The 26,478-nt window shown below is 36.0% G+C and overlaps 1 protein-coding gene across 1 annotated transcript in view; it reads right to left on the reverse strand.

Moving 5' to 3' along the window:
- The window catches only part of DHX15 (DEAH-box helicase 15), a 58,095-nt gene that overhangs the window by 12,569 nt on the left and 19,048 nt on the right, over positions 1-26,478 (reverse strand). Inside the window, exons 4-10 of the mRNA XM_080796173.1 lie at positions 17,746-17,905; positions 15,040-15,258; positions 9,588-9,755; positions 2,794-2,880; positions 1,361-1,510; positions 849-957; positions 176-367 (exon numbers count right to left, since the gene is read on the reverse strand). Coding sequence (XP_080652299.1) covers positions 176-367; positions 849-957; positions 1,361-1,510; positions 2,794-2,880; positions 9,588-9,755; positions 15,040-15,258; positions 17,746-17,905 — 1,085 coding nt within the window. The remainder of the gene's footprint in view (positions 1-175; positions 368-848; positions 958-1,360; positions 1,511-2,793; positions 2,881-9,587; positions 9,756-15,039; positions 15,259-17,745; positions 17,906-26,478) is intronic.

Raw genomic sequence — 26,478 nt, forward strand, 5'->3', positions numbered from 1 at the left:
TGTAAATATTATGTCTTTATAAATCTATTTACAAGAGATTTAGGAAACAAAATGAGTTCCTCGAAACCAACTATAAAATCCACTATCATACTAAATATTAAAAAACAAAACCAAATGTGAAGTCCACCCAAACTGTGAAGAGCTGGGCTTTTTTTAGTTCCTTTCCCTCTATTACCTGACAACATAGCAGTAATAGATAGGACCTCATTAGAACAGTTGTAGTCACAACTTGCAATAACCATTTTAGCGAGCTGTGGATCTAGAGGAAACTCTGCCATCATGGATCCCAGTTCAGTCAGATCTCCATCATCATTTAAAGCAGCCAGGTAATTCAAAAGTTCTAAGGCTCTCATCAGAGTTTCAGGAGCTGGGGGAAAAGGCAATCTATTAGACAAACTGCTTTAATAAGCAAAAATGTGATAAAGTACAAACTATTAGAAGCCATCTCATTTTTCATTCTACAGTGGACCAAACTCAAAACTCAAACTGTCATCAAATTCAGTTACAGAGATCTAGCAAACAATGAATCACATAAACTTGCAAAATTTTCCTGCATAGTTAAAACTGTCATTTCCCTACATTAAACACACACACACACACACACGGAAATTTCTGATTTTCCTGCCCAGTCAGTAATTCCCAGAATATTTAGTTATTCCGAAGAAAGAAACAAATTAAAAAGAACTTTCTCAGATAGCTGTCACTCTTTTAGCTTTAATGCTACCATATGAGACTCTTCCTGATGATACTAGAAGAAAAAAACAAGGGGTATGTGTGTAATGAACAAGATGCAGAGACAGTGAACTCTGGTTAAAAGGTTTGCTAAAATATGCTTTGAGAATTCATACCTGGTGGATCCATAAAGTCAAAATGCACCAAATCATCAATACCAAGCTTCTTCAATTGTAACACAACTGATCCTAAATTAGAACGCAAAATCTCAGGATAGGTGTTATCCTAGCAAAAAAACAAGAATGTTTATTCTGTTAAACATGCCTTAATCCTCTTGCTCCAGAAAACAAAACATATCTGTTCTCTGCCTCTTTAGCTATTTACTTTGGAATTACTTCTAAACCACCAATCAACATGAGAAAAATACCAGAAAGAAATCAGACATTTCCTGTGAACTATCTTTACAGGGTTGAAAGTGTTACTGCCACTGTTCGCTTCAACTTAGGCTTCAACTTAGAACTGTAACAGAGAGCTGTACTGGTAGATTACAACATAAATCTCACTAGGGGAAAAAGTAAGGAGCTTATGGTGCCAAAGGCAAGATGAAGTAAATAGAACAATTTTCTTCTGGTAACAAATTCAACTTAACCTTCCATACAAATAGGAAGGATACAGCAAAACCCCTTACCTGCATTTCTGTTTTATAAGCCTTCTCTGTATAAAGTCTGAAGCATTTCCCAGGTCTGGTACGCCCAGCTCGACCAGCCCTTTGTTGAGCTGAAGCTTTACTAATGGCTGTTACCAAGAGAGACTCAACTCTGATTCGAGGATTGTATACCTATTGGAATGAAAATAATGTTAAGAATTTTTCCTCCAGTTAACCACAAAACTATAATCTAACAGAAGTATGCAAAGTCCACAGCTAATCTCAAAATAAAGTAGTACTGATGAAGGCTGTAAATCAGAGACAGAAATCAAGAATTGGTCACCTTGTGCCTTAACTTTCAGACATTCTGACTCCATCATTCTGAAGATTCAAGCTAACATGGAAAGGCTCTTACCTATTATACACAAAGCTTCTAACACTTTTACTCTTCCTAATTGAAAATAATTTCAGTTCTACTAGTTTTACCTTGCTTTCATAGAGCAGACAATTTTGAAGGCTTTTGCCTGAAAAGAATCTGTCAATTTCAACATTTGATGTTCAGAGTGAACATCAAGAAAAATATTTTGAACTTAGTCCAAAAGAAGTCAGTTACACACTGCCACTTTAAAGAGAAAAATTTCCATCAGAAACACGAATACTACATGCAACAAATTCTCCCAATTACACCTACAAAATGTAACTAAATGTAATCAAAGATCTGTGAATTACAGAACATCCCCAATATTTCTTGAGCAGTCACTTCCTCTGACCAAACTGCTTGGTTTTCAGCACTGTTCAACTAGAGGTTAACATTAACAGCTTTTCAGTTACTATGCCTGGCACATAAAAGAAACTCTGATTTCCTTCAGTAAGTGACCAATCTACAGGAATGACAATCCTATCCCTCTTATTACTACCGCCATACTTTTTTTAAAAGATTTTATTTATTTATTTGACAGGGAGAGAGATCACAAGTAGGCAGAGAGGCTAGCAGAGAGAGAGGAGGAAGCAGGCTCCCCGCCAAGCAGAGAGCCCAATGTTGAGCTCAATCCCAGGACCCAGATCGAGATCATGACCTGAGCTGAAGGCAGAGGCCTAACCCACTGAGCCACCCAAGCCCCCCAACCTCCATACTTCTTAAATGAATGCAGAAACGAAAATATTTGCCAATGCTACAGAGAAATAAAGAACAACAATAACGAAAAATAACCCAGCACCACCAACAACAAAAACCAAATTAACCTTAACAGGGAAAAAAAATACAGAACCCTAGGATTAAAGATTATGCATGGGCTTGATACATGAGAGCCATATAAGAACAGAAAAGGTTATCACCAACACCTGAAAATAAAACACAAGACAACAGAAAAATAATTCTAAAAAGTAAACTGTAGTCACTAAATGAGTAGACAGTAAGAACTCTTGAGCTAACACCAATTTAATAAAAAATACAACTGAAGTACTAAAGTATGTACCTTTTGTTTTGCAAATCCAGGATCAATCACAAATACCACACCATCTATTGTCAAAGATGTCTCTGCAATGTTAGTTGACACAACTACCTGTTAAGAAATTAATGGTATATAAATTATATTGTAAATCAAGTAAAACTGAGATAATGGTAAGCCATGAAGTTTCAGTAATGAATTTCAATCCAGTAAGTAAACTAAAAATAAGGTTTCATCCTCAATGGCCAATGCAATATAAAGAAATTAATATTTAAGATCTTAAATCAAAATTTCATTTATTCCATCACAGCAAATCCGTTTTTCAAAGAAAGATATTACTCCAGGTTATCAGTCAACCACATTGTTTTGATTATTTAAACGTAAGGATAGCATCAAAAGAAAAATATCGATGAAACAGTATAAGCTTAACTTATAATGTCTCTCTGACAGAACACTATTTTGGTTATTACCCAAAGTCCACGCAACATGTATATCTTCCAATATTTTCTGGAAATATTTACAAAGGAACTTTGCATCACCAAAACTCAACATTTTTAACAAAATCGCACAGGAGGTCATAGGGGGAGAAAATCTCAAGTTAAAATCCAAGAACTGGCAGATCATCAGAATCGAATGCAGATGTTTTAGCAAGTGTACAGTCTCAAAGATGTCACCACATACAAACCAAGTGTTAATCACTTGAACCTTTTACTGCCAGGGGAAAACGTTTATAGCATTTACATACTAGTATGACCGTTGTGTGTATGTTAAGTATACAATGTACTTTAGATCTATTTTAGGAAACTGGTTGGGGTTTGAGAATAACATGTCACATAATTTTTCTTTTTAAACAATAAGAAAATGGGATACTCATTAGTATTTTTTCCTCCGAACATCTGATTTTAAGGAACAGAAAAGTGCCATTAATTGAAAATGCCTGTATATGTAAGCAAATGACATAGAAGATGAGTCAGATACAGGGCCTACTCACACAGCTTGTAAAGGAAGCTCTGACATGGACAGTGTAAATGACACCAAAGACTCACTCTTGAGACTTAAGAAGGGTTTACTTCCACAGCAAAGACCAAGGAAACTTACCGAGAAAACGGCACTTAAGTGAGTTGGCAATGGTAAGGTGGGATCTCCCACGAGAAAGGGTAGAACACTAGCATTAGAAGGTTGTGCTTAAACTAGGGCATGTAAGCAAAAATGCCCATAGGCACACGTAAGAAACGAAAAGGGCTCATATTGCCAAAACTTATTAGAGAGCCACTGACGGGGTTATATTTTAGAATCATTCACCTATAAAACCAGAATCCTTTCTTTTTGTATTGGGCAGTTGCAAAGACTGCAGACTAGCAAATGGGTAAGAAACACAGGTCGTTTGATGTTACTGAAATATATTTTTCAGTACATTTAGACAACACGCACACGGTTCAATAATTAAAACCAAAGCAAACATAAACAAGGCATATAAGGTTGACAGGTGAATTTGAATAAATATCCTGAGTTTAATATTCTTCTACAAAGTCAAGTGTGTTGTGCTGGAAGGAGCAATGAATTTAGGAGTAGATGGCAGAGCCGGGAAGCAAACCTAAGTAGCTAAGTTATAGCAGAAAAGTTTTAAGACTCCCAAACCTCAATTTCCTTTTATAACTTCTGCATATTAATCTAGCTAAGACAAAGCTGTTAACAAATAAAATTAGGTAATAAATGTAGAAAGTCCTTATAAATCTATTACAGAACCAGCTACATGCTTCTGATTTTATAAGAGGTCTTACGGTTTTCTGGAATTCTGGGGTGAAACTGTTACAGTTCTGGATATATACTTAAAGCCAGGGAGGAAATTAAAAAAAAAATACATTTCACATGTTTATTGTAGAACAGAATACAATTAATGTGATAAAAATTTATTGATTCAACTGGATCTTTACAGTTATTTGAAAATCATTTTTCTTTACAAAATAATTTTACTCAGTGGTCATGCGTCTTTGGGTATATGTGTGTGACAAACTATAGAATACTTACAAGGAAGTGTGGATTTGTGATTCCACAAGTGTTTAACAGGATTATGCCAACCTGGCAAACCCCATGTCATTATCAAACTCTAAAACAGTAGTATTAAAAAAGACCTTAGAGAAGTATGACTACTTCAAGCTTTTTTCCCAAAGGCTTAAAGTAAATTGGTTAGAAAAGCTTTAACGTAATAAAATTTTTTCCGAGTAGGACTTATTTACCATACTGATTTAGCAGGTATTAAAGTATCTTTGAGAAAAAGGGCAGGGTTCTGAAGCCATGGGAAGTAGGTTTATGGACCAAAAAACGGAAAAACTCATGTAACTGTATGACTTTCATGGTGCTTCTGACAATGACTCTATTACTAGAGCTGGAGAAGTAATACTAGCTAAGTCTAAAGAAAACACACATACATAATACACAAGAACAAATAAATGAGATGTAAAAGTCTTCTAGCTCCTTTGAAAACTTAGCAATGGACTAAGGCAAGCCATAAGTATGTTCTAGATGTTAAGTGGCACATGATCTAATTAGGAACTGGTCAGAACACCAAGTGATCTGAATTTGTCAAGGGACCTACATATGACCAGTGGAAATATATATAGATGGTGTAAGATTTCTAGACTGTAACATGGCAATAAGTGTTCAAAGAGCCTTAAAAAGTGTTCAAACCTCATTGACCAAGCAATTATTTTCAGGTAAATAACCCCTAAATATAGAATAAACCCTGTGGAAAAAAGTTTGACATTACCGCCCATTTTATGTGTTTATGTTAAGTGTGTTAAGATTAAACTTTATCTAGATTTATCCCCTTCCCCCTCAATAACATGCCTTGCAATGAAATCTGCTTTGATTTATTTCAATAATTCCACTTCAAAGTAGCAGAACTGAGAGTACTTGAGTTGCTCTACTTGAATTCTATTTGGACACAATAATGCATTTAGGTTCAACTAGTTTGGTTTTTAGTCCCCAGGGAACTCTGTGGGGGTCACCAATTCAGTAAGGACATTAACTTCTTTATTTGTCCACATCCCAGCAGTACCACACTAAGTTATCTTCAGATAGTGGATCATTAAGCCTCTCTTTAAAACTATAGAACCATCTCCACAAGGGCCATTTCTCTTTTTTATTGAGCAGTGTATGCTTTGAGCCATGTTAATTAGTAAACTGTAAGATAAGCCACAGAAAAATCAGCTATCTGTATGGACAAAATTAATGAAAACTAAATAAAATCAAAGAATAGTTGCTAGGTTTTAATAACACCAAATCTATTAAACAGCAATTGTAAGACGTACTCAAAAGATGTACATAAGTAATTTATTGATGAGTAAACTTTAATGTTTATACAAAACTGTAGCTTGAACTTAACCTCAAATATCTGAATAAATGTCAAGCATGATCAAAACAAGTAAAATATCTACCCTCACAAAAATACATGCATTCTCAACCTTTCTCGGTCATTAAAAATTTTTAAACAGTTCACCAGCAGTGCTGTGTTAGAAGCTCACATAAAAGGAATTCAGTAACTATTTGTAAAAGGAATGCTAGTGAAGTCCCCAATGCCTATAAAACTTTACCTTTAATATAGTCTACATTTTAAAACTTTAATACTAAAAGGCTGCTTTGTAGGTTTTACCTAAATCACATTATAAACTCTATTTTACATAAATTAATACAATCAGTAAGATAACAAATAAGGTACTACCTCACAAAAGGTATCCAAATATACAGAATTATACTTACTCTGGCAGAATTTTTAAAACTCCTATTAAATATTCTCTTTGTTCCAAACATTTTAACCTCTTACATTCTACTTTATGCTATTATCTTTATAGTAGAACAAATTTAACAAAGAAATCAATCAAATCGTATCTGGTTTTACACAACTAGAAGCAGACCATATATCCCTAAATATTCCGTCGTACTTTTAAATCAGTTGTGAATATCAGTCACTGACAGTTTAACACTTGTAAATAAAAGCACCATACTATAAAGTGGCAGAATAATGAATTCATGACAGAAGAAGCAAGCCTTGGCCTCTAGTCCTTTATTTTATAAGAAGGATATTATCAAAGTTGTGACATTTCTTTTTAAAGACAATAGGAAAAAAAAAAAAGACAATAGGAAAACAGCAACCAACTGCCAGTTCTTCCTATTCCAGAATGCAGCCACTTTCCCTCACATAACCTGTGTGCATCTTAATTTCTCCCCATCCTCCTTCCCCACGGTTCCAACAATCCTTCGGACGGCTGTCTAACCCAGTCAGAGCCATGGGTCTGCCAGTCACCCGCTCTTCCTGCGCCAGTCGGCGCCTGGACAGAATAATTTTCTGCTCACTCTGGTTCTCAGCTGACACTCCTACCTTCTTCCAGGCAGTTTCCCCATCCAGCACCAAAAACATGACTAGATGAGTGAATCATCCTCTGTAACTGTTCATTTTTCCTTAAACATGCCCTACATGAGACTGACAAACCAAATGCCAAGAAGCCCTCCCTCCTTCTCCTGGGATCATGGTTGGGGGAGGGGAGCGCAAGGGGGGAATGGGTGCTTGTAGGCATCTGTGTGTTTGACAGTGTTCTCAGCGTCTAAGATGAAGCTGACTCATGTTGAGAGAACATGATTCCCAACCAAGATATCCTATTGTTTTAGCTGAATGAAATACCACCAGTGGATGAAGCAGCACTACGACCCCTAGTCTGACTCTGAACTGAAAGCCCACAATGGGATCCCAAGGTGAGCCCACCCACTGGGGACTCCAGTGGTCCCCTCAGTATCTGTGGCCATCACCACACATATATCCAATTACTGCTAAGTCACTCTTTTCAGTGAGACAAAATTCTCCTCAGTATCCTCAGGATTTATAAGAACACAAAAGGCAATACAGTTAAATTCTAATTCATGGGCTTAAGTTGTAGATCCTACAAAATGTATCATGTACTGGACTTATACCAGACTGAAACTAAATTTTCAGTAAACTAATAATTAACAGAGTGAAGAACTCAGATTTGTGAAATACATTTCAACAAGCTCAGGCCCACACTTCTCAAAGTAACCTAAAAATGGTATGAAAAGACACACAAATATGGCAAATCTTGCTCAGTGGTTAAAAAAAAAAAATCTAATCTTAAATGCAGATATACAGAGTGTACATGATTTTAAGAAAAATTAAAAATTATCTGCCTGCAGTCTATCTTTATTATAAAAATGTTTAAAGAAAACAGCTACTTTATTGACACACATCCACTGATACAGAATTAAGCTAAAAATTCCAAAGAGAATAAGCACTTTTCAGTCAAAAATTTCAACTTCAAAATTACATACTACAGCTATCACTTAAAACTTCAAGTTTTCCCCAAAGCTGAGAATGCACATAAAGTAAAATGTTTTTAACATTTTAAAATGGAAAAATTTTAAATGGAAAAAAGGTTTTAACATGTTTTACAGACAGCACTATGACAAAAATAATTGGAAAGTTCAACATAATGAAGCTATGATCACACTGTTTCTTTAAAAGTCATATTCACTACTCCAGCTGATCTATGAAAATCTCAGAAGCTGATTTTTTTTTCCCCTATCAATCGCTTGTTAATTTACATTCCACTAGGCTGGTGTTGTATATCCTTTTGGTAGTTTCCTTCAATTTGAAAAATGTATTTAGTTCATTTAACTTACACAGCCATATAAAGATATAAGTAGCCCTGATATATTTAAGTATCTTTATAATGTGTAACTTTTCAATAATGATAAACATTAGCAAAAAGACTGAAATAAATAGCAGAAAAAGTTGTGGGAATCTGGTATTCCTGAACATAGAAATTAGAAAGCAATCAATTCCAAATCTAACTGACAAATAAATCATACCTAAGTAGTATTTCAAAGTTTTTTCTACAGGAATATACTCAAGGAATTTACAGCAGTTACCATGAAGGACTAGTTTATTCTAGATATATTAGTAGTCTGTATACACAAAGCTTAATCCTTGATGATAATCCCCCAAAGTGATGACGTAAATAATATCCACTTAAAAACAAACAAACGAACAAAAAAACCTTAAGAATCTTACCAAAATTCATATTCAGCAGCTACTTAACCTAATAAATGACTAATTCCACTAATGTTTTTCAAACCTTTTCAAACAATATAATTTTATTTTTGAAGAACCTACTAGAACCTCCAGCTCTCAAAATAAAATAAAAGCATAGCTGTTTCAAACTTCAACTCAGATCCCCTTCCCCTCCCAACAAAGAGCCCAGAAACAGGTTTAGAAAAACCCTTGCCCCTTCCTATGCCAGGCAGACATCCATACTAAGAGAATCTGTATTTCTGCCCTAAAGAAACCCACATATTTATGCAATGCAGCACGATGAATGCTATTATCAGAAATCTGTGCAGTTAATATTTCATACCTACAGACATGACAATTGGTTAGGTCTTTAAGAAAATTCTAGGCAGAAGCCAAGGCACTGAAGAAAAAAGTGCTTAGCTTTTGCCAAGTGACTTAATGGAGAGAAAGACAACACATGATCATCTCCTGCTTTTCTTGACCCACCCTAACCAAGCACCCATTTACTAAGGAGGGGTTTCCTGTGGGGGATGGAAAACAGTACATGCTCTTACTACTCTAAGGTCAAAAGATAAAATTCCACCAAAATACACACTTTTTCTATTTACTTTTGAAATACAGATTATTTTGTAGTGTGCATCTCAGATCACCACCACCTGTAATTTAGTACTTAAAAATTCAACAGTTTCATATCTCAGTTCTGTGTTAATGAAACATTTATAGAGAATATTTCAATGCTAACCTTTCTTCCAATCGCTCCATTCTGCTTTTTTGGAGGCGGAGGCTCAAAAATGCGTTGCTGCTGCTGAGGAGGAAGTGTAGAGTATAATGGAATGATTTTAATGTCACCAACTTCAGGGCCCAAATCATCAACCTCACGCTTTATTCTCTTACAGGCTTCATCAATTTCCTACAAAATAAAAGACTGAGTGTAAAAACAAAACAAATACACACTGAAACATTTAAGTATTTATCATAATCTTATTAGTTCTATGAAGTTTACTTTGAATTTGGTAAATCAAAACTAAGTTAGTAAACTTCATTGGGATTTCCGAAACTATTGAAGAAATTTTGATTTCTGTACTCAAATAGACAACTATTTATTGGCACTCCACACTCTTTTCTTCTAGTCAAAAGTCCTAATTAAATTCTCAACAAATTGTACTGAAATTAAAATTATTCACCGAGGAATATTTAACTGCACTCATAACCTTTTAAATTTTTACAATCTAAAAGAAATTGATGTGCTAGATATTTTAAATAAGCCAATTAGGCTTTAATGTCACGTATCACTAATGTGATTATATGGAAGATTTGCTTCATTGTGCCTAATGAGAACAAACACCTTTACAGTATCAACACAGATATTTAAGAAGGCTAATCCAAATAACTTACAGCATCTTCAAAAATTTCCCGGCCACAGAAAATAATTTCCAATGCATTTGCATTCATTTCTACATTTTTAAGAGAGGACTCAATAAATACTCAGAGTGTGGGAGACAGAGAAAGGTAGGTTAGGTGGACTCTACGGGAGTGGCAAAGGGACTTAAAAGGGGGGGCATGGGGAGAGAGCAACAATTTAACTTCTACTAAAGCATTAATTCGGTTAAATTCAGAAGTGTGTTAAATGATCTGGCAGCCTGTCCAAGGCACCACCCAATCAGAAGCTATCAACAAATTATCTCTTACTCAAAAATCAGAATGATTAAAGAAAAAAAGGGGAAAAAATTTCTTATCAGGTAAATGTAGCCTGTATTTTTATTATATTAAACTAAAATTATCTTCCTTGAAATGATTTTATCAAAGTGTAACTGTTTCCATGTTAAAAAATACAAAGTCTTTGGATACTTAAGACCAAAAAATTTTTTCACCCTCTGTTTCAAACATAGCAGTTCTCTTTTTTTTTTTTTTAAAGACTTTATTTATTTATTTGACAGAGAGAAATCAGAAGTAGGCAGAGAGGCAGGCGGAGAGAAAGGAGGAAGCAGGCTTCTGTTGAGCGGAGAGCCCAATCTGGGGCTCGATCCCAAGACCCTGAGATCATGACCTGAGCCGAAGACAGAGGCTTAAACCACTGAGCCACCCAGGCGCCCCAACATAGCAGTTCTCTTAAAAAACAGTAAGGGGGTTGAAAATTATCATGTAGAAAATTATTATTAAGGATTCGATGTTCATAGTTCCCTCTGAAATTTGAAGTTTCTAAAAGAAAATGAAAGAATACCACTGACCAATAGAAAAAAATATAACAAAACAAGTATTTTTAGGAAAAAAAAGCATTTAAATGCTGTGTCTAGATTAGAATGCCCCCTGCTGGTATGCAAATACAAAATTAGATCTCTTCCAAATAAAAAAGATTTGAATTTAACTCCAAATTAATTTTTCTAAAATAAAAACAAACACAGGAAAACTGATGCCAATATTCAGAATACTGTTTTAATTTAGCTAACTTAACCAGATATTTGACTAGAAAACAAAAGTTTCAAAGTCTCCAAACCTCCAGATTTCATTTAGAAAACAAAGTGCCCCAATGTACATTTTCAGATTCCAGAATTTTAGCAAGATAGTTCTAACTTTATACTTTCCAATCTGTCAAATATGTATACAGCTAAAACACAATCACTACTGCATGGGATATAGAGAGATCCCTAATGATGGGAGGGAAAAAATAGTCCCACACCACTTGTTTTTCACACAAGCAAGGTTCTAAACACTTAGTTTTAAAACTGCAACAAATTTTTCCCTAAAGTTTACCAAACTTCCATAGTCAACACTCAAGTTCAGTAGAGCACAAAGCTCACTGACATTCAGCAGCATAAAGCAACCATCTGCTTAGGGTTGCTTAGTTATGAGCATTATTAACTATTGAGACAGTAGCTCAAAAATTTTTAAGACTTTCAGCTCCAAAAGTATTAATATATGTAAGTAAATAAATTTGGACCACTAATTTGAGGAGGCTGAACGCACTGCATATGGAAAAGGCATTTTACTCAGCAAAATTAAAGATAAAATAAGGTGCTGCTTAAAGAATGGTTTTAACACCTTCACGTAATCCCTGACAAGCAATTGGTATTTCAATTATAATCATTCTTATCTAACTGAGAAGTGTAGCCCTCCTAAGGACTTCCACGAGGCAACACACTTCATTTTAATCACGAATCCAAATTTTACGCATTAACATAAAATTACTAAAAACTATTCTAGAATTCAAATCTTTCTCAACATTTCACCAAGACTGCGCTCCTACTCCCAAATTAACTCAGATTACTATAGATGCATTATTGTTTAAGCAGTCAAAACGGTAAAATGCTCTTAAAAATCATTTTAAAACTTCATGAGAAAACTGAATTTTACAGGTGCTATTCAAATTTATGAAAACAAGAATAATGAATTCTGAGAAACTACCATTTAACTGACCACGTGAAAATAAAACAGGTTCACAGATATGAAAAACAGTAATATGATATATCTTTAAGTCAGCTTTACTAAACAGAATCAGTGAAACAAAATACATTAGGTACTCTGCTCCTTTCTCCCTAAAGATCTTCAAATTCAAGACTAGTCACCTAAAGATGATTTTTAAAATGTAGCAGAACATACGCAAACTTAGTTCACAATCACAGTCAATAACTTTACTGGAAACATACTCCAGCACACATTTGAAAACCATGGGGCTTGCTCCCTTCCTTTCCCCAACGATAGCATAGCTGCCAAAGCATCAAGCACAAGAACTTAAAGCGTAGAAAAGCCTTTCAGGTCCTCACCGTGAGACCATTCGATACTTCTGATAAAATTCTAATATGCTTAGTTATCTGAACATAATGGCTATTTTTAAAAGTCGTTTAAGAAAATACACTATGCAGTCCTCTAGATGAAGCACGGAACTAGAGCCCTGGCACAAAAGGACAAAATGAATACAACTGACTAAAGACTGCATTACTGCATAAATACCATTTATACGCCATCAAAAAAGCATTTGGTACTCTTGCTTACAAAATATATAAAAATTCTTCCATTCAAAATGCATAAAAAAGACTAGTACCAACATAGGTCTATCTATAAAACCGAATTTGCAACACGTTTTATTTCCCAGAAGAACAAGTGTGATTCTTTACTGGGAATGATTTTCCACCCAGGGGACATGTGGCAATGTCTGCTGACATTTTTGGTTGTCACAACTGGGGGAGACAATGTTATGCATCTAATGAGTAAAGACCAAAGATGTCACAATGCAGAGGTTACCCTACAACAAAAAAACTGATCAGAACCTATCATGTAAATAGCGCTGAAGTTGAAAAATCCTGCTGTATAGTAAAGAACTATGGCCAACGGGGGTACAAATTGTAGATCACATAAATACTGAAGAAATGCGAGGAAAATACTCAACACTTATAGCTCTTAAAATAGCATCTGCCGGTATATTATGTGTTATCAAACATTCCTGTAGAAACTGAATACAAATAAAGTAATTCACATTCCAATGGAGGCAGACAGTCACACAGGAGACCTCTGATTTGCCATCTGGGAGAACTAGGGCAATTCCCCACAACAGTGTTTATAGTTGTGTCATTAATGTACTACAGGAATTATGTGGGTTTAAGCATTCCTCTAGGACAGTGACCTTTTAAACCTAAGGAAATACAAAAAGGGCCCACAGACCTCACTGAAGTTGCAGATTCCTATATTTCACCAAAGATTTCACCTATTTTAGCAAGTCTGGAAGAGGGCCAAGAACTTGCTTTAACAAACTCTCCTCCCTTCAGCAGGCAGTTCACTGGCCACACTTCAGAAAAAATGTTCTGGGGCAGGGGCCAGACCTTTTATTGTAAAGGACCAAAACAATTTAGGCTTTGCATCCATGTATCATCTCTGCTGCACATTTTTGTTCTTACTTAAAACTGTTTAAAAATGTAAAAACAATTCCTAATTCGTGGGCCATACAAAAACTGAAGCAGAAGGGTTGGCACCTGTAGTTATTTAAACTTAAATTATAAAAATGCTGCAATATTAAAATTTAATCCCTCCTCTCACAGCCACATTTCAAATACTCAAAAGCCGTAAGATTCCTGGTGGCTACCATATTCAACAGCACAAAGAACATGTCCAGCACTGAAGAAAGGTCTGAAGGGACAGCGCTACTGTAGAACCTCACCACTCAACCCTGGAGAGCTTCAGCATTATTGAAAGCTTGTTAGCAATACAGAATCTCAGGCTCCACCAGATCTATTGAATCAGAATCTGCAAATTTTCTTAGTGATCTGCATGTATGTTTGTTTGAAAAGCACATTCTAGAAAATTCATAAAACCTACTGAAACAAAGGACAAGCTCTTAAGAAAACCTCCAGTAAAAGGCTCTCTGAAACTTTCTTTTTTTTTTTTTTTTAAATATTTTATTTATTTATTTGACAGAGAGAGATCACAAGTAGGCAGAGAGGCAGGCAGAGAGAGAGGGAGGAAGCAGTCTCCCTGCTGAGCAGAGAGCCCGATGCGGGGCTCGATCCCAGGACCCTGGGATCATGACCTGAGCCGAATGCAGAGGCTTCAACCCACTGAGCCACCCAGGCGCCCCTCTCTCTCTGAAACTTTCTTATCCAGACAGCTCTTCCCTGAACTTTACCTTGAGGATGTCACAGCACACCTTTAAACCTATGGGAAATAAATTTTAAAAATGCAGCACCTGGGAATAAAATATGTGTATCTTAAAATGAGGTAAATTCTAACTAAGAAATTTCAGTGATGCTTCTAATCCTCAGTGAATGCATGGAAAACAAAACCAAAACACAAACATTTGTTTTGATGCTGAATGGGCACCCAAGTCACTCAAAAGCTAACTGACTAGGACAATCTGATTTTCACAGCAGCTGTGTGGTTCAAGTTATTGCTTTAGCAAAACTGTAAATTACCACACCACTACTTACCACTTAGGTCTCTCCAAAGCTGAGACTGCAATCGCTAAACCTTGAAATTCTAAAAGCATGTAACATTCTTAGGATAATTAACAAACACCAACCATATAAAAGGGTATTCATAGAGTACAGAGACAAAGGGGTTATACATGTCATACATAAATACTATCAACTTGAAGAAAATCTTTAAAACTTGGGATAAGAAATACATGGTTAATATATGCCAAGTTCATAGCTGTTGTATAATTTAATATGCTAAAGGCTAAATAGTGAAGCAAATAATGACTATACCTCTTGACCAGTTAAGAAAAGTAGAAGATCTCCCTCCTCCTCTTCACACATATGAATTTGGATCACTGTTCGAATGGCAGCTTCAAGATAATCTCTCTCTGGTTCAGGAGTATAAAAGATCTCAACAGGATGTGTACGCCCAGGAATAGTTAAGAGAGGACAGTTATCAAAGTAAATCTGGAATTTCCCTGCATCTAGAGTAGCACTCATAACTATAACCTGGGGAAAAAAAACAACAGTGAATTATTTGAGGTTGTCTTCAAGGATTCTTACATGCTCTTAAGGAAAAAAGACAAGTAACGGTTGCTGTTCTATATATAATATATATTCTATATATGTTATTTAAAAACCTATAAAAATCCTCATTCAAATTAATTATAAAAAAATCAAATGTTGGGGAACCTGGATGGCTCAGGCCCTTAAGCATCTGACTCTTGATTTCAGCTCAGGTCGTGATCTCAGAATTCTGAGATCCTCCTCCAACCCCAGCTCAGTAAGGAGTCTGTTTAAAGTTCTGTTCACTCCCTCACTGCCCCTCCCCCCGGCTCATGCTCCCTTTCTCTAAAATAAATAAATCTTTAAAAAAAAAAAAAAACCAAACACAGAAATGTTGAGCTATAGTAAAAGTTACTAACATTTTAAAAAATTAGAAACTCAATATCCAATAAACTATACTACATCTTCATGAAATAATACCTTAAAACCCAAAGTTCATAAAATGTTCCTAACATGTTTACATAGTTTACATAATATGTAAAAGGGATTGATGAAACATTAATACACAGTATAATTACTACTGTATTAAGACAGGAAATGATAACCTTGTACACAAGAAAAAACAGGAAATGCAAAAAAAAGACAAAAAAAATCAGTGGCACAGATATAAATTTTCTCCTTCTTCCAAATCACTTTGAATAAGCATGACTTCTTTTTTTTTTTTTTTAAAGATATTTTTATTTATTTGACAGAGAGAGAGAGAGAGAGAGAGAGAGATCACAAGTAGGGAGAGAGGCAGGCAGGGAGAGACGGGGAAGCAGGCTCCCTGCTGAGCAGAGAGGCGGATGCGGGGCTCAATCCCAGGACCCTGGGATTATGACCTGAGCCAAAGGCAGACGCTTTAACCCACTGAGCCACCCAGGTGCCCCTAAGCATGACTTCTTTAGAAAAATTCCTACACAGGGATTTTCTACACTGTTGTAAAAAGCCATAGCCACAAAAGGCCATTCAGGGGTAGGGCTAAAAGACAGGGCAGTCACCGCCCCCTCCCCCACGTAAATCACATATTACAGGATCCATTAAAAAGTTTACTTAAAAAGAAGGCACCCCATAAAACATAAAACACAGTAATTTCCACTTTGACTTTCTTTCCTAAAAGCTTTAATAACCCACACATGATTTCACTTATACGTGAACTCTAAAGAACAAAAAGCAGAAACAGGCCTATAAATACAAAGAACTGGTGGCTGCCAGAAGGGGGTGGAGGGATGGGCAAAATGAGTGAAGTAGAGTAGAAGTGTCAAACTTCCACCTATGGAATGCATAAGTCATGCAAATGAAAGGTACAGCATAGGAAATATAGGCAATGGTATTTTAATAGTGTTGTATGGTCACAGATGGTAGCTATACTCGAGGTGAGCACAGCACAATGTATGCAGAGTTGTCATTACCAATCACTATGCTGTACATCAGAAACTAAGATAACGTTGTGTGTCAACTATACTTCGATTAAAACAAAACAAAAACTTCAACAGTTCATAAAGTTTAATCAATAATGACAGCATTAATTTTTCAAATACACTCTTTAAAAGTGTAATTTTAATTTACAGGCAAAAACATACTAAGATAACAATTTTTTTAAGACCCAGAATCTTTCTGCACCGTGTACAATCCTGATAACATATATACTAACAACTGAATGAGGAGCCTAAGCTCCAATAAACGGTACACACACACACAGCAAAAAAAGCACTTCATGGGGCACCTAGGCGGCTCAGTTCATGATCCCAGGGTACTGGGATAGAGCCCCAGATCGGGCTCCCCGCTCAGCGGGAAGCCTGCTTCTCCCTCTCCCACTTCCCTTGCTTGTGTTCCCTCTCTGGCTGTCTCTGTCAAATAAGTAAGTAAAATATTAAAAAAAAAAAAAAAGAGAGAGAGAGAGAGAGAAGCACTTCCTAAACTCTGTGAGGCAAAAAGGTCAGAAAATTCAGTCCGTTTTAGGTCCTTAGGTTTAACACTGGCCAGGGTAGTGGCAATATAACAGACAGAAAAAAACCCCAAGCAAGCTAGGTTAAGTGAACACATTTCTGAGGAAAGGCTTGCTTGTTCTGGGTATAGCTGTTCCTATTACCCAACATGACGAGCTATAATGGGTGTGTTTATGTTGGGGCAGGACAAAGATTTGAGGTTTCTGTATTTAATGAAGGGTAGGGTAAGCAGGGTTATTAGATCACTAGAAAACAGGAGGTGGGTTAGAAATGGAAAAGATTTGGCTTAAAAATACATTACTAAAAAGTGAAATCATACCAAGAGCACACATGAAGACAGAGTTATGTACCTTAGAAACAAATAAAAATAACAATGTAGGTACTTACTGGTTCCTTGTTTTACAACTGATATTTTACAGGTGATTAGAGTGATTGGCATATATCCTGGTTTTTTTACATATACTTTTTTTAATGAAATAAATGAGTAAAAAAATTATTTCACCTTTAAGTCTGATCTCTGTCTTACAACTTCCTTCAGAACACCCATGAGGATATCTGTAGCCAAAGTCCTTTCATGAGCCTCATCAAGAATTATTACACCATAACGCTCCAGGAGGGGATCATTCATAGCTTCACGAAGTAGCATCCCATCAGTCATATACCTATATTCACAAAAAACAAGTTGGCCAAGGTTCATTTAGAGCATTTTAAAACTCAACTTCATGACATGCAAAGACATCAGGAAAATCAAAATTAAATTTTTCCCAAAACAAATGTGCTATTGTTTCATAATCAATTGTAAAATTAAACATGAAGAAAAGTTTCTAAGAGTATCAAACAAGCTATACACTATCAAATTTTGTCAAGTGAGACTGTAATACTGAAATGCATTAAGAAAACAAGATTAAATCTGCTTATGGAATATAATGAGCACATGGTTTCATACAAATGCCAAAGCCAAAACGCATCACTTAAGTGAGTTTCTCAAAAACAATTTAAAACATAAAATGTTCAACTTGCAAAACAAAACTAAGAAGTCACTTTAAGTTGTTTTATAACACCATATCACTAAAATGTTACCACAATGCAAATGCACATTTCTTTAAAGCCGTATTAGTAATTCCCCACTTAAGTCAACAACAGGCTTCCTTGGTTCAAAAGAGCTGAGACAGCACAAAAGTCTACCATCTGTTTGCCCCAGTCCCGTCCAATTCAATGACATAATGGCAAGCACAAAAAGGAATACATTCATGGAATAAGGGGCAGCATTAGCACTACAGAAATGTTGATAAATATATGAGATACAAAAGGAAAAAGATATCCACTAAATCAATGCAGAGAGGGAAAGGAGGTTTAGAGATGACTCAAGATAAAACAGCTAATACAGCTCCCAGATGCAGGGTGGTTTGGTTTGCAAGTGGTGTTATGGGCCAGCCACCTCCCATCCATTCTACTCTGGCTGCTACTGTCACTAAGAGAAAACAACTATCCCTAGAGTTTGGCACACAGACAAAACAAAGTCTGCCTATATAGGCTAAAGTCACAGTTCATTCAATTCATGATTTACAAATTTAAAAGCAGTATAAAAATGAGAAGTCATCATTTCTAACTTCACCATTTTGGGGTTTTTATTTTTCACAAATTAGTCTAACCTAATCTTTCATGGACGAACCTGCTATTTTTAGCTAATGTGATTTGCTGGAGCAGTTAAGTTCACTAAATTGACAATGTACAGCAGAAGTGAACTGTTCTCCTTATTTCACTTGAACTTAATTCTAAATTTAGTAAGACTTTGGGCAAACAAACAAACCCATCCTTACTATATTTTAGGCTTCTTTCTTATTTGGCCATATTTTTTAAAGTAAACTACATTTCTGCAATTAATACAGAATTACCTGAAGATTATTTTATATTAAGACCATGAAAGAAAAAAACAGTGCCAATTAAAATATGATTCAATGGCTTAACGACAGTGCAGCATAGTGCATGAATCAGCTACACTATAGCCTCTAGCTGCTTTGAAATATCTCTGATCTATTTGAGGACATGTAGTAATTTCTCCTGACTTCAGCTGTTAATTACTGACATGAAATAGGCAATCCTTTTGCCCATTATCTCAGTAGCAAAACACAATACAGTTTCATCAGCTTGTGAGTAACTTCCTCAGATTCCACAAAGCTCTTGTCTGTTCTTTCATTCGAGGGGAAAAAAAAAATGAACTGGTCACTCTGTGAACAATAAATATTTGCTTAAATACTATCAAATGTACACCATGCTCAGTATCCAAGCTTACTCATTCCAACATGGAATCCCAGTATAATCTTTCTGAAGACGTTTTAATTAGCAAATAAACCCAGTACACGTAGTTCCAACAATAGTGTATTACTTATCTGAAGTGAAATATGTACAGCTAGATCAAGTTCAAGCATTCACAGGCAATAACCACCACCAAATCGCTACCAATTTATAAGACTCTCAGATTGTAAAAATGTACCTCAATCTCAAATACTAAAAATGTGAAAAAGTCACAGAACTGATAAAAGTACCAGGCTTTAACTTGAGAACTCCTTGAAACTTGTTAAAAAAAAAAGTCACCTGCTTTATTTTGATCTTTTTCCTCCTTACACTCAAGCTTCACACAACCACAACAGTGTAGAAGCATTTAAAAGCACAGCTAAGCCCAGTACCCATTCTTTTAGATTTTTCTGAGGGGAAATGTTGCAAATGGCAGAATACAGATATTGTACGTTAATGGAACTACTATTTGTCTTGTTTTATTAGAAAGTATGTATAATATATGTACTAAGTTAAATGGTCAACTAAACCCTCTGACTTCCAGACTCCAGAGACAGACTCCTAACAGGTGTCTTAGCATTTGATCATCTCTCAGTGATCTAATTCTGAGATGTTACTGTTACCTCTCCTGCACCACAGGAATGTAGGAAGTCTGCTGTTTGTGTAATAGAGAGCTTCGGAAAAAATTACATTTGTAGGGGCACCTGGGTGGCTCTGTCAGTTAAGCATACCAACTTTCGGTTTCAGCTCAGGTCATGATCTCAGGGTTATGAGATGGAGCCCCGAGCTGAGTTGGGCTCTGCGCTTAGCGGGGAGCCTGTGTGAGATTCTCTTCCTCTGCCCTCTCACCCACTTGCGTGCATGCACTCTCTAAAATAAATATTCTAATTAAAGTTGAAAGGTCTCTTAGAAATATAATCAATATTGCTGCTTTTCTAGTGTAGAAAATTCACTATTAGTAGTTAACTTTCCCAGAGTCTCAAAACCAGTTAAATACCTTAAGACTAAGTATCACTGTACTGATCCCCAATCCTGAACCCCTCCTATACTAACATACTCTCCTCAAAGTCCAAGAAAAATGTACATATAAATACAATAGCAAAAAGTTACTTGGTGTGGGGGTGGGGGTTGGAAACATACAGAAAAAAAGTAGTTTGTAAGCTCATCTGTGATCTACAGATAAGCAGTAATATTAAAACAAAAGTACTACTGAGTAAATATTAAATATTAATATTTAATAGAATATTAAAACATAAGTACTATACTACTTTCTTTGTCCTCTGAAATGACTGCAGCAGATGCTCTTAGTCAGCCAAACTTTTTCTAACCTGATTTAATTGACCCCCAACCCTCAGATGGCCTTTTTAAAAAAGATTTATCTGAGAGAGAGCACACGTGTGCACAGGCACATACAAGAGCCAGACAGGCAGAGGCAAGAGAATCTCAAGCAGACTCCACACTGAGTGAACCTGGAGCCGGAGCTGGGCTTGTTCTCACAACCCTGAGATCATAACCTGAGCAGAAACCAAGAGTTGGAGGCTTAACCAACTGAGCCACCCAGGTGCCCATCACCTTTTGTATCAGGGAAACAGAGCCAGACCTCCCAAGTATATCTGGATCTTCTATATAAAGAGAGATCTTTAAAAAAAAAAAAAAAAAAAAAAAAAAAAAAAAAAAAACTCAACCCACGGGGCGCCTGGGTGGCTCAGTGGGTTAAAGCCTCTGCCTTCAGGTCAGGTCATGATCCCAGGGTTCTGGGACTGAGCCCTGCATTGGGCTCTCTGCATCAGGCTCTCTGCTCAGCAGGGAGTCTGCTTCCCTTCCTCTCTCTCTCTCTGCCTGCCTCTCTGCCTACTTGTGATCTCTATTAAATAAATTTAAAAAAAAAATCTTAAAAAAAAATTAAAAAAACCTCAACCCAGTACCAGATGGAAGTCACATAAAAGTGTCCCCCCAAAACAAGTATGCAGGTACATCCTTTTCCTCCTACCTATCTTACTTTAACACTGAGTAATGCTCTCTTTTAAGTGTGTACCAAAACTGAACAGATTTCTGCCATCCAAAATCTTTCTCAGGAGTTACCTCAAAATTCTAATCTTGTCTCTATTCGTATATATCTTATTTAACATCTGAAAAACATACTTTTTTTTTTTTTAAACTCCAGTTTGTTAGGCCTTGAGAGTTTTGGGACAATTCTTTGCTATGTGTCACCACAATCATTGATTCCTTTATGGCATGCTTTCATTTACTAGACTTCAGGCACTGTTTTTTGTTGTTATATTACACAGTAAATTTTTCTTTCTATGGGTGCTGTAAGTTTTGATAAAATTACAAGTGTGCCAGTATGAACATACACAGTTGATTTTAGGAACACTGGACTTTTCTTAAAGTACATTAAGAGGCTCCAAAGTACAGACATGTTCACTGGCAAAAAACAAAAGGGGATGAGGCTGTGGATTAAAACCCAAATTCAATAGGTCAAATGTCAAAATAATGAAGACCAATCAATTGACCTGGCCTATTTCAAGAACAGAGGGGAAGCTGAGAGTAAGACCACACACCTATCCTTCCCCCAGGTTTCCTTCCCCCTCTGGGTTTGTCCTTCCATCGAGACTCCTCTGACCTGTTGTCACTGTTGTTTACTTATGCTATCGGGAGGAAAACAGAAGGGTCCTACACTTCTCCTAATTAAGCCACTATCAGATTTACCGGCAACTTTGGCACAGTATTTGAGGTGATTTTCTTTATATTTAGAGTGACTTGATTCTGATTCTTTCTGTTGTTTTGTATGGAACAGCACTTTATCTGTGTATTAACAGAACTGTTCCCCTGTATCTTTTACGGTTTTTCCTTGTTTTTGTTTCCTTTTTAAATTATGCATGAATTTTATGTGTTATGTGAAATTAAGGTCCTTCTTAACCCTGAGAAAAAAGAAAAGCCACCCGATGACTTGCTATACTATTAGATAAATGAAGCCCTCTGCTTTAAAAAAAAAAATGTAACCAAACACAAAGCACAGAAAAAGGCAGAACCTGGTACTGTTGATCCTATAAAAGCCATAGCCATTTTCAAGTTTTACTACCTTCCACAGTACTAATGGAATATTTAACCACAGTAAGGCATCAGTCACAAAAAGTAAGGTGTCACAATAATAAAACTTTGATCACCTAATTTTGAAGTTTCAACAATAGACTAATAATTGAAAACTGAATAGGAGAGTCAAACTCTACCTTTGACTGGATACCCTAGTATTCAATGTTCTTCAGTTCTGAAACAAAAACTTGCTTAAGAAGTCATCTGTACTACTACCTGTGAACCAGTGAAAAACATAAAACTTGGGTCTCACCCCTGATCCGCTTAATCAGAAATTTTGAAGAGGAGGCATAGCAATCTGTTCGAACAAGCTTTCACGAGTGTGATGCTTGCTAAAGTCTGAGATGCACTCGTCTAAATTAAGTTATACAGAGGCAGATTAAATAGATGCCTACAGCAGCAAAAGATCCCTGAGGATTAAGTCAGGAACAGTTTATATTTTCAACCATGACTGCTTAATTAATAAAATAAAATAAACAAAAAAAAATTCTGTGTGCTGAGTAGTATGAACTTATCTTGAGAATTTCTTTTTTGCAATGGGCACATGCAAATGGCATAAAACAACTATAAGCCAAATGCCAACCCTGACCCTGACCAGTATCACCAATTCCAACATGAAAAAAGTATGATAAAACATTACAGACTACAAAGGTATTACTTAGTTTTCTGTTTACATAGATTTATAATTTTTTGAAAAATTTCTCAATTTGTCTGGTTCAAAGAAAAAAATCATAAAGAAAATAGATACATAGGTTAAAGTTTCCCAAAATGCACACCCGAAATTTTTAACAAACTTTGTATCAGATTATTCATAACTTAAGTGGATGTCAAAAACTAATGCACAACTGTGCCTACATGGGGAAATAATCCCCAATAACTTAGTGTTACATTCTCTGGTGTAGGAATGTGTTGAGAGACATAGAGTGTGAACCTACCTAAATCCCTACCTCAAACCTTTTATCTCCTTAAAAAAATTCATATAGATCAAAGATGTGTAAAACAAAAATACAACACATGGATTCAAATAATTGTTCAATAACTGAATACATTTTCTTCAATTAATTCAAAACACCTATATAAAATTCAAGTTTCTACATGTCATAAAGTGTGATAAACAAAGCAAAGAAACATGGCAAAGTGAGTAAAAATTGGAACTTAAATCCTGAAGGCCAATTTTGTTAAGAAAACTGCAACCGATAACCAGAATGCTAATTCTGTTAAGAGCTCCTACAATCAATACAAAAAAAAGCCAACTAACCACATAAAGATGGACAAACACTAAGTTTCATTAATCCTGTAATACTGTACATTTTTTTCAAATTTACCTTCTCAGGGATTGGGATGCATTTTAAAATAGCACCTTACAAATAACTGTCAAGCAGATAGCAATACTTCAGGAAAAATGAAAAAAGCACTACTCTAAGCCTAAAAAGAAACACAAATGGCTCATAAGTAACATGTAAAAAGCTCAATTTCATACAAAAGAAATGCAAATTAAAACCATAATATTCCATTTTTCACTTACAATAATGACAAAGAAAAAAAAAGTTCCACAATACAGTGCTGGCAAGGATACAGAAACAAACATTCATTTGCTCATTCCTTACTGGTCAGAGTAGATAAATCTCTATGAAAGGCAATCTGGCAATCTATTAAAATTCAAACATAACCCTGTAACCCAACCAATTTCATTTGTAGGGAATTCATTTCAGGCATATATGTGTGAATGTGTGAAAAAAATGTGTGTACCAGGTTTTGTCAGGAGGGTACTAAGGGCAGCACATGTTTTTCTTTTTTTTTTTTTTAAAGATTTTATTTATTTTGACAGAGATCACAAGTAGGCAGAGAGGCAGGCAGAGAGAGAGGGGAAGGGAAGCAGGCTCCCTGCCGAGCAGAGAGCCCGACACGGGGCTCGTTCCCAGGACCCCGAGACCATGACCCGAGCCGAAGGCAGAGGCTTTAACCCACTGAGCCACCCAGGCGCCCCTGTTTTTCTTTTTAATATTTTATTTATCTGAGAGAGAGAGAAAGCACAAGCAGGGGGGAGGGGAGAAGGAAAGGGAAAATGAGAAGCAGACTCCCCACTGAGCAGGGCTCAAATCCCAGGACCTGGACCTGGACCTGGACATGACAACCAGAGCAGAAGGCAGACACTCAACTGACTAAGCCACCCAGTGTTTTTAATAGCAAGTGTTTTTAATAGCAAAAATGCAAATCTGAGTGCCCATCAATAGAATAAAACAAACTATACAGTCATTAAAAAGAGTAAGGCAACTTTATATTTACTGTTCTAGAACAATATAAGTGAAATCAGCACCTATCAGTAGATGGGGTACCTGGCTAGCTCAGTAGGTATTTGAGCATGCAACTCTTGATCTCAGGGTTGTGAGTTTGAGCCCCACGATGAGTGTAGCAATTACTTTAAAAGCAGCCCTATCAGTAGAATACTTTTTGAATGACAACAGTAAAAGAAACAGAAATGACAAGGCTAAAACAGCTTGCACTTACCAAGAACTTCATTAGAAAAAAACTATATATAGTGTACTGACTTTATAAAATACAGCTCTTTTCACTACTATAAATAGTGAAGCCTTAACACCCACACCCTACCCATCCTTTACAATGCCAACATTATGAAATGGTCAATTACCAACTTTTAAAAATGCTCACAGAGAATGCTATTATAGTTATTCAGTAGGTACCGATAGTCATCAAATTACCTTCCTCCAACAATTTCTTCCAGTATCAGTTATTTCTATGCCATAAGCATAAAAATAAAGAACTATCATCAAAGAATACATAAGTCAGTTAAAAATGAAATCATTTACCTCTTTTAGGTGATCTGGCTATTTCTGGATTCATCACTAACTTAATGTCTTCAGTGTCTGTAATGCTAGCATTGTATTTCTCAATTTATATAGTTCTACGAAGTTATGTCCAAAAAAACAAAACAAAACAAAACAAAACAAGGTATTTGGTTGTTCAATAAGATCGCCTAAAGGACAGTTTATTTATAATCCCCTAGCACAGTCTAAGTTTAGATTACTGTAGAACTTTAACATCTATTTATATATCCAGTCAAGAGAAGAGTAAACTACTTCCTTCTTTGGGTATAAACAGGTCACTTAACTTGCTACAGTAAATTGATTCAATTTGTTAAATGATACCCTATTTCCAGAGAATAACTATGTTCTTGCCTAAGATTCAAAACAATTTATATTATCGTTTTCCATAACTGACATGTGATGCCACAGAACCACTAGCAGAGGTACTTCATTATGTGTATTCCTTTCAAAGACACTATCTTTGCAAGGCTTAATTTTTGATAGTCACTCTAACAAAAAGCAAATATAAGGCAAATTATCAGTGTAGAGCAGTAAATAAAGGTGGCAGCGTCCAACTCAACTCCATAGTTTAAGAAACTGACATCACACTAGTAGATAATGGTGCTTTAAGAATGAAATAAAAATATTTTGATTCCGGGCGCCTGGGTGGCTCAGTGGGTTAAGCCTCTGCCTTCGGCTCAGGTCATGATCTCAGGGACCTGGGATCGAGTCCCGCATCGGGCTCTCTGCTCTGCAGGGAGACTGCTTCCTCCTCTCTCTCTGCCTGCTCTCTGCCTCCTTGTGATCTCTCTCTGTCAAATAAATAAATAAAAATCTAAAAAAAAAAATCTTGATTCCAATGTATGTGTGGTATTTGTTTAAAGGCTACTAAGTTGTTAGGGCATATTTACTTAATTAAGTTTTTAGGACCAAACCAATAAATAAATGGAATTCTGAGTCATTTCTTCAGGTGTAGGGTACCTTGAAAAATCACTGAGACATTAAGCATGTGAACTTAAGGT

The sequence above is a fragment of the Martes martes genome (assembly GCF_963455335.1).
Source record: "Martes martes genome assembly, chromosome: 2".
Taxonomy (NCBI): Eukaryota; Metazoa; Chordata; class Mammalia; order Carnivora; family Mustelidae; genus Martes; species Martes martes.